The sequence below is a fragment of the Epinephelus fuscoguttatus genome, linkage group LG14 (genome assembly GCF_011397635.1).
Source record: "Epinephelus fuscoguttatus linkage group LG14, E.fuscoguttatus.final_Chr_v1".
NCBI classification, from domain to species: domain Eukaryota; kingdom Metazoa; phylum Chordata; class Actinopteri; order Perciformes; family Serranidae; genus Epinephelus; species Epinephelus fuscoguttatus.
Window position 1 is genome coordinate 5581302 of NC_064765.1, and position 9816 is coordinate 5591117.

The following is a 9816-nucleotide window of genomic DNA, read 5'->3' on the forward strand; positions in this document are numbered from 1 at the left end:
TTGTCCATGAAATTTAAGCTTTAGGCTTTAAACACAAACCTGGGATCATATCACAGCCCGTCTGTATCATTCACTTCGTTGAGTGACGTCATCTGCCTCCTCATCCTCAAACTACCTGTTTTCAGCACATCTCTAATGCTGTGATGTGATGTTTCTCTAAAACATGTTTAAAGAGTCAGAACCACGAGATATACAGGTGTGACATTTTCTTTAGTCAGTCTGCAGGTAGCGTTAAATATAAGGTCACATGTCACTGATACTTAAAATAAAAGAGACTGAAGGATGAAGATGTTTTCTGTGGCAGCAGTAGTGGGAGTAGGAATATTTCTACTTCTGTACATGAGTATCAGTAGCAGTGGCAGTAGCTGTAGCTACTACTAGTAGTAGTAGTATTCTGTCCTCTGTACACGTGTGTCAGTATCAGTAGTAGTATATTTTACCTCTGTACATGTCCACCAGAGAGTCCCGGAGCTCCTTGCTGGGCGTCCATGTTGAACTGGTCTCCCCTGGACTGAGTAAACTGGTTTCTCTGGAAACATAAACACACCTTCACATCAGAAACACACAGTGATAACCATCAGACTGGTCCTGGATCAGTTTAGATCAGATCCAAACTTCTTCTTCGTTAGGGTTACATATCTAAAGCAAAATAAATCAGACCAGTTCGACTGACTGACTCCCCTGCTTGAGGACCAGTACAGTTCAGCAGGACCAGTTAAACTGAGCTGGTCTCCAGTGAGTGTACACATCTGATCACATGACCTGCAGGTCACATGGTTCTTGCAGCTTATTGGCTGTTTAATCTGTACCACACTGTGACACATTACCCAGCATTCCTCAATCCCCTCTGTCCTCTGACACATTACCCAACATTCCTCTGTCCTCTGACACATTACCCAGCATTCTTCTGTCCTCTGACACATTACCCAACATTCTTCTGTCCTCTGACACATTACCCAGCTTGCTTCTGTCCTCTGACACATTACCCAACATTCTTCTGTCCTCTGACACATTACCCAACATTCTTCTGTCCTCTGACACATTACCCAGCATTCTTCTGTCCTCTGACACATTACCCAACATTCTTCTGTCCTCTAACACGTTACCCAGCATTCTTCTGTCCTCTAACACGTTACCCAGCATTCCTCTGTCCAACATGTAACCGAGCAATGTAAATAATGAAGATATATTAAACTCTTATATTTCACTTCACACCTTCAACTGAAGGAACCTGACATTCACACCTCTGAAGGAACCGAACGTGACATCTTCAACTGATTGTTGATACCTCGAAAGACCGATTGTTCACACGTTCAACTGAAGAGACAGCATTCACACCCTTAAGTGAGGGAACCGACTGTTCACACCCTTAACTGAGGGAACCAAACATTCACTCCTTTAACTTTAACTGAAGGAACAGATCCTGCACACCTCTAAAGAACCAAACGTTCACAACTTTAAATGAGGGAACAAAACACTCACACATTTAGGTGACGGAACCTGGTGTTCACAGAACATTTACACACCTCAAGGACAGAACATTCACATCTTTACCTGAAAGAACCGAACGTTGAAACCTTTGACTTCAACTTAAGGATCACAACTTTCACACCTTTGACTGAGGGAACAAAACATTCAAATGTTGCCAAATGTTTACTGAACGTTCACACCTCATAAAGACCAATTATTCACACCTTTCACTGAGAGAACCGAACATTCACACCTTTAACTTTGACTGAAGGAACAAAACGTTCACACCTCTGAAGAACCGAACATTAACATTTTTAACTGAGGAAACCAAATGCTCACAGCTTTAACTGAGAGAACAATATGTTTACACCTGTTAGTAAGGGAACCAAATGTTCACAGAATGCTAACACCTAATAAGGACCTAACATTCACACCTTTAACAGTGAGAACCAAACGTTCACTACTTTAACTGAAAGAACCGAACATTGGAACCTGTAACAATAATCTAAAGAACCAAACATTCACATCTTTGCCTGAGGGAACAAAGCCCTCACACCTGTAAGGAAGGGATCCAAATGTTCACACCTGAAAGTAAGGGAACCAAATGTTTACTGAACGTTCACACCTCATAAAGACGGAACATTCACACCTTTAACTGGGGGAACAAAACATTCACACCTATAACTGAAGGAACTATGCGTTCACACCTTTATCTGAGGGAACAAAACATTCACACCTTTAACTTAGGGAACCGGACTTTCACACCTTTATCTGAGGGAACAAAACATTCACACCTATAACTGAAGGAACCACCGGACTTTCACACCTTTAACTTAGGGAACCGGACTTTCACACCTTTATCTGAGGGAACAAAACATTCACACCTATAACTGAAGGAACCATGCGTTCACACCTTTATCTGAGGGAACAAAACATTCACACCTTTAACTTAGGGAACCACCGGACTTTCACACCTTTATCTGAGGGAACAAAACATTCACACCTATAACTGAAGGAACCATGCGTTCACACCTTTATCTGAGGGAACAAAACATTCACACCTTTAACTTAGGGAACCGGACTTTCACACCTTTATCTGAGGGAACAAGACATTCACACCTTTAACTGAAGGAACCACCGGACTTTCACACCTTTATCTGAGGGAACAAAACATTCACACCTATAACTGAAGGAACCATGCGTTCACACCTTTATCTGAGGGAACAAAACATTCACACCTTTAACTTAGGGAACCACCGGACTTTCACACCTTTATCTGAGGGAACAAAACATTCACACCTATAACTGAAGGAACCATGCGTTCACACCTTTAACTTAGGGAACCGGACTTTCACACCTTTATCTGAGGGAACAAGACATAGACCCAAATGTTGAAGCCCTTACCTATGGGAACAAAACGTTCATAAGGAATGTTCATGAGGAAAGAAAACCTGATTCCTGTAAGTTGCACCTGTAAATAAGGAAACCAAATGTTCACAGAATGTTTACACATCATAAGGATGAAACATATACACCTTTAACTGAAAGAACCACATGTTCACACCTTAAACTTAAACTAAAGGAACAGAACATTCACAGCTCTGAAGGACCAAACATTCCCCCCTTTAACTGAGGGAACCCAACATTCACACCTATTACTGAGGGAACTGAACATTCACACCTATAACTGAGGGAACTTAACATTCACACCTATAACTGAGGGAACCAAATGTTCACAGCTTTAACTGAGGGAACCCAACATTCACACCTATTACTGAGGGAACTGAACATTCACCCCTATAACTGAGGGAACCAAATGTTCACACCTATAACTGAGGGAACCAAATGTTCACAGCTTTAACTGAGGGAACCCAACATTCACACCTATTACTGAGGGAACTGAACATTCACCCCTATAACTGAGGGAAACAAATGTTCACACCTATTACTGAGATAACAAAACATTCACACCTGCAAGTAAGGGAACCAAATGTTCACAGAATGTTTACACGTCAGAGGGACCTAACATTCACACATTTAAATGAAGATTTAGAACATTTTCAAACCTTTAACATAAACTAAGGGAACATACCATTCACATTTCTTAAGGATCAAAGTTCACACTTTTAACTAAAGGAACCGAACATTTACACCGTTAGCCTAACTACATACTTTCATAGTTGCTACAGATATAAATATAAAGACATAATTATCTCTTGTATCTCGGTGTCTCTTACTTGTTGTCAAGTTGCTGCTGCAGGTTGCTGATCTTTTTCTTGGCTCTCCGCAGAGCAAACTGAACATCTTCTGCTCTGCTGATGCTGGACGCCATCAACACACCTTCACCTCACAAAAAAACACACCTGACCGTCTCTGTGACAACCAGCACACTCTACACCACCTCACAGCACTTCCAGGTCACACAGGAGGAGGAGGGCTGTGATTGGCCGACAGCCAGAGAGTCCGAACCATCAGCAAGTTAAATATTGATGAACTCGGAGCATCGGGTGACTCAGGTGTTATTTTCAGCAGCAGAATTAATTTCTTTGTATTTTTCCTTTTGATTCCGTCCTATTATTTCAGCCCCGTGTTTATATTTATGGTTTATAAAAGAATATTGTTTATTTCGTGTGCTGCAATCACAGATATTAAAGATTTTTCACAAATAAAATGTTTGTTGTCTCAGTTTTTGTTACATGTTTGACAGCAAACTAAACTTTTGTTAAAAGATCAGTGAGTTTACACTTAAAATCTTCATAACTTGTTTTTAATCGACACCTCAGTGACATCACTAATGATCCTCTACTCTGACTCGCTGAAACCTGACTCATCAATGTCAAATAACAAACATGTAAAGACACATTTATCGATCAGTTCTGTTTATTTGATCTTTTTCAGTCAAACAGATAATAAACTGTCATGTTTTCTGCGTCTCAGCGTCCCGCAGCAGTTTGTCCAGCAGCACCATGTCCACTCGATGTTTCATCACAAACTGTCCATTCAGGTGGAAGACAGGTATGTCCCACCTGTACTTGTTGAACCACGCCTTGTTCTCTGGAAGAGTGATGTCCACCTGCTGTAAGACAAACTGTAGAGACAGAGACAGATCGGATAGTTAGAGGAATGTCTCTCTGTTGGACTTAAATATAAAACTTTTACTTCAATAGAAACTGAAACTTCTTCCTGAACTTTCTGTAAATGAAACATTTAGAGACGATTTAAAAGATCAGTGAAGAAGATGCCTTACTGTCTCTTAAATATATCTATTCTCTTTTGATTTAATGGAGTAGAGGACTCAGGTGACATTTGGCTTTGTTGCCTAGCAGGTGGCGCTAAGGTAATACCGAGTTTAAATTTGTGAACATGTGTCGAGTCTCACCCGGTGTTTGAAAGGTTCCAGCTCTTCTTTAGCTTCATCACACAGAGGACATGGATCCTACAGAGACAACGATCAATAATATTATTGTACTGAAGAGTTAACACAGTGAAAATTATTTATTATTACCTTAGTACATACAGTCAGAGTGGGTAAAGAGGAAAGCAGTCTGGAAATACAAGGTTTTGTTGCCTTAGTAAACAGAGTGGGTGGAGGAAAAAGCAGTCTGGAGATGCGAGGGTTTGTTACCTTAGTGTACAGAGTTAAAGTGGGTAAAGAGGAAAACAGTCTGGAGATACGAGGTTGCAGAGCGGCAGTTCGTCTCAGGAGAAACATTTGATCTGAGAAAACAAAAAAACAAACAAACAGTTACTGACCTCAAACATCCACCGAGCAGCCAGTCGACCAATCACAGAGCAGGAGGGAGGATGATGATGAAATTTCTCTCAGTTCGTCCACTGAGGACGTGTGTGAAGACAGATACAGTAAAAGGGAACTGAATGGCAGCTGGGTCACAGCCAGAGCGCAGCTGGATTACAGCTGGATTGTAGCTGGAGCGTAGCCAGTATGCAGACAAATCGAAGCTGGGTCACAGCCAGAGCACAACCATATTATAGCCAGTACGCAGCCGGAGCATAGCAGGCACCCAACCTGAGCATAGCAGGCACCCAACCTGAGCTCAGACCAATAACAGCCAGATTACAGCCAGATTACAGCCAGTATGCAGACGAATAGATGTGCAGCCTGAGTTCAGCAGGAGCGCAGCCAGATAGCATATAAATCGCAGCTGCAGTTCCGCCAGATTGCAGCCACAGCGCAGCCAGATTGTGGACAAGATGCAGACGAATCACTGCTGGGTAACAGTCAGATTATAGCCATTACGCAGCCGGAGCGTAGCAGGCACTCAACCTGAGCTCAGCCGCATATCAGCCAGATCATAGCAAGTATGTAGACAAATGGCTGCTGGAGCACACCTAGATCACAGCCGGTATGCAGCCAGAGCGCAGCCAGATTACATCCAAATTGCAGCCACAGTTCCGCCAGACCGCAGCCAGAGCTCAGCCACAGTTCTGCTGGACTGCAGCCAGAGCATAGCCGTATTACAGCCAGATTAAAACCGGATTACAGCCAGATTGTAGTCGGATCGTAACCTGTATGCAGACGAACCGCTGCTGTAGCACACCTAAATCACAGCTGAGCACAGCAGGAGCTCAGACAGATTTGTTCTCTCTTTAAATGCCACTCAAATAAGTGTGAAGAAACCTGAACAGATAATAATAATGGAGATAATTTTCATACGTTATAAAAATGTATGTAATATTTTTCTTATGTAGAGGCTGTGACGTCACTGCTACAAACCATACAGATGAATTTTAGAACCTAAAAATATTAATAATCTCACTGAATATATTTAAGCAGCCCAGTGAGATTTGACTTGATGAGTTATAGTGTGTCTGAAACTGGTTCTTCACTGAGGACAAAAAAACCCCTAAATTACGTCAGAGTGCAGGCATTAGAAGCGAATACACACACACACACACACACACACACACACACACACACACACACAGGCAACTGATTATTACCGTGCTGATTTAAACCCAGTTAGCCAGTTAGCCAGTTAGCCTGTTAGCCTGTTAGCTCAGCTGTTAAATGACCTGTGAAGTTTCAGTAACTTCCGTCCCCGGTTCTACAGAGCCGAACCTGCCGGTAAACTCACCGAGTTCCGCTGAACAGTCACGATTCTTTCCAAACGGACAACCCGCTGAAATGTTGTGGTTCCGGTTGTTTAATTAAGTCTCTGATGAAAGTTGTCTGGAAGTCTGGAGCCGCTGAGACACAACACCACTGCTGCTCTTCTTCTTCTTCTTCTTCTTCTTCTTCTACGGCCCTGTTGTTGTTCTTCTTCTTCTTTGAGCTAGAAGAGCAACTTGCACGCTGAAGAGTTGCACCACTGCCACCATCTGGAGATAGACAAGTTCTACTTTCATTCTTTCCTTCAGACAGTTACTGGCCACACTGGTTTCACTGGTTTTCAATTCCAGGGAAATCCACCCACAGATCCACGACATGTCAACAAATAAAGGGACAGCCCGGCCCCCCTGGTGTCAGTCCGTAAATCTCAGTTTCTAACCATGTAACACCTTAAATTATGAATTCTTAGTGGTGTAATTAAGAAATTAAAATATTATTAGGGGATGATCCAGTTATGTGTCTTCGCACATTTAAAGGTGAGTTTAAGGAGTAAAAATTCAACTTATGACAAACTTCATATATATTTTTTGATGTGAAATATCATTGGTAATTTTTCCCCTGTTAAGGGCTTTTGAAATTCGAGGTGTTTGTAACATGTTTCTGACTTTCCGAATCCTTCTGTAAACTATAATATAATCTTAATCAATGGGTTAATGTTGTTGTTTTTTCAAAATACGTGCAATGTCATTTATGATCAAAGTGCTTGTGTTTTGTCTTAAAATTCTTAGAAAATATGAGGGATCTTTTTTCAATAAAGGCCAGAAATGTGTTTATGATGTCACAGTGATGTTGACCTTCTGGCCAGAAAATGTCATTGCTTCATTATTTTATCCTATTAGATATTTCTGTGATGTTTTGTCATAATTAGTGTCTAAATTCTTGAGTTATGGCCAAAAACCTCTTTAGTGAGGTCGCAGTGACCTTGACCTTTGGCCTTCAAGCGCAAAATTCTAATCAGTTTATTCTTCAGTCCAAGTGGAGATTTGTATTAAATTTGAAGAAATTCCATTGAGGTGTTTTTGAGATATTGCATTCACAAGAATGAGGCAGACAAGGTGACCGTGACCTTGACCTCTGACTACCAAAATCAGATCAGTTCATCCTCAAATCCAAGTGAATTTTGTGCCAAATTTGAAGAAATACCCTTAGTGTTCTTGAGATATTGCATTCATAAGGATGAGACAGACAAGGTCACAGTAACCTTGACCTTTGACCTACAGTACAGGCCAAAAGTTTGGACACACCTTCTCATTCAATGCGTTTTCTTTATTTTCATGACTATTTACGTTGTAGATTCTCACTGAAGGCATCAAAACTATGAATGAACACATGTGGAGTTATGTACTTAACAAAAAAAGGTGAAATAACTGAAAACATGTTTTATATTCTAGTTTCTTCAAAATAGCCACCCTTTGCTCTGATTACTGCTTTGCACACTCTTGGCATTCTCTCCATGAGCTTCAAGAGGTAGTCACCTGAAATGGTTTCCACTTCACAGGTGTGCCTTATCAGGGTTAATTAGTGGAATTTCTTGCTTTATCAATGGGGTTGGGACCATCAGTTGTGTTGTGCAGAAGTCAGGTTAATACACAGCCGACAGCCCTATTGGACAACTGTTAAAATTCATATTATGGCAAGAACCAATCAGCTAACTAAAGAAAAACGAGTGGCCATCATTACTTTAAGAAATGAAGGTCAGTCAGTCCGGAAAATTGCAAAAACTTTAAATGTGTCCCCAAGTGGAGTCGCAAAAACCATCAAGCGCTACAACGAAACTGGCACACATGAGGGAAGACCAAGAGTCACCTCTGCTTCTGAGGATAAGGTCATCCGAGTCACCAGCCTCAGAAATGGCAAGTTAACAGCAGCTCAGATCAGAGACCAGATGAATGCCACACAGAGTTCTAGCAGCAGACCCATCTCTAGAACAACTGTTAAGAGGAGACTGCGCGAATCAGGCCTTCATGGTCAAATAGCTGCTAGGAAACCACTGCTAAGGAGAGGCAACAAGCAGAAGAGATTTGTTTGGGCCAAGAAACACAAGGAATGGACATTAGACCAGTGGAAATCTGTGCTTTGGTCTGATGAGTCCAAATTTGAGATCTTTGGTTCCAACCGCCGTGTCTTTGTGAGACGCAGAAAAGATGGTGACACTGTTGGGGATTTATTCAAAATTGAAGGCACACTGAACCAGCATGGCTACCACAGCATCCTGCAGCGACATGCCATCCCATCCGCTTTGCGTTTAGTTGGACGATCATTTATTTTTCAACAGGACAATGACCCCAAACACACCTCCAGGCTGTGTAAGGGCTATTTGACCAAGAAGGAGAGTGATGGAGTGCTGCGGCAGATGACCTGGCCTCCACAGTCACCGGACCTGAACCCAATCCAGATGGTTTGGGGTGAGCTGGACCGCAGAGTGAAGGCAAAGGGGCCAACAAGTGCTAAACACCTCTGGGAACTCCTTCAAGACTGTTGGAAAACCATTTCAGGTGACTACCTCTTGAAGCTCATGGAGAGAATGCCAAGAGTGTGCAAAGCAGTAATCAGAGCAAAGGGTGGCTATTTTGAAGAAACTAGAATATAAAACATGTTTTCAGTTATTTCACCTTTTTTTGTTAAGTACATAACTCCACATGTGTTCATTCATAGTTTTGATGCCTTCAGTGAGAATCTACAATGTAAATAGTCATGAAAATAAAGAAAACGCATTGAATGAGAAGGTGTGTCCAAACTTTTGGCCTGTACTGTATGAGCATCATAAATAAATTTGTTCATTGATGAGTCCAAGTGGACATTTGTGCCAAATTTGAAAAAAAAAAAAAAAAAAATCCCTTCAGGTGTTCTTGAGATATTTTGTTCACCAGAATGACACGGACAAAGGTGACCTTGACCTTTGGCCAAATTTGAAGAAATTCCCTTTAGGTGTACTTGAAATATTAGGTTCACAAGCATAGGACAGACAAACACAAAAACACAGTGCTTCCACCCACAGCAGAGGCATAGAAAGTGAAGTGAGCTTTGGTATTGTATAAAAAATTGAAAGTAGTTGAAGCGTCCGATGACATTTTAACTTGTACTTTCACTTCAACTGACACTTCAGCAATTACTCCCATACAAGTAGTAAAGGTCCACAGAATCACAAGTGACCCAAAGTGTTCACAAGTCAGTGGAAGTGATGGCACTGAAGGCAGTTGAAATGTCAGTGAAGG

At 41.6% G+C, this 9816-nt stretch overlaps 1 protein-coding gene across 2 annotated transcripts in view; it reads right to left on the reverse strand.

Annotated features, from left to right (window-relative positions):
• The window catches only part of mipol1 (mirror-image polydactyly 1), a 71610-nt gene extending 64789 nt beyond the window's left edge, over nucleotides 1-6821 (reverse strand). For both annotated transcript variants that reach the window (XM_049596898.1, XM_049596896.1), the window contains exons 1-2: nucleotides 6567-6821; nucleotides 441-529 (exon numbers count right to left, since the gene is read on the reverse strand). In XM_049596898.1, the coding sequence (XP_049452855.1) occupies nucleotides 441-450 (10 nt within the window). In that variant the 5' untranslated portion in view covers nucleotides 451-529; nucleotides 6567-6821. The remainder of the gene's footprint in view (nucleotides 1-440; nucleotides 530-6566) is intronic.
• Nucleotides 6822-9816: the final 2995 nt, after the last annotated feature.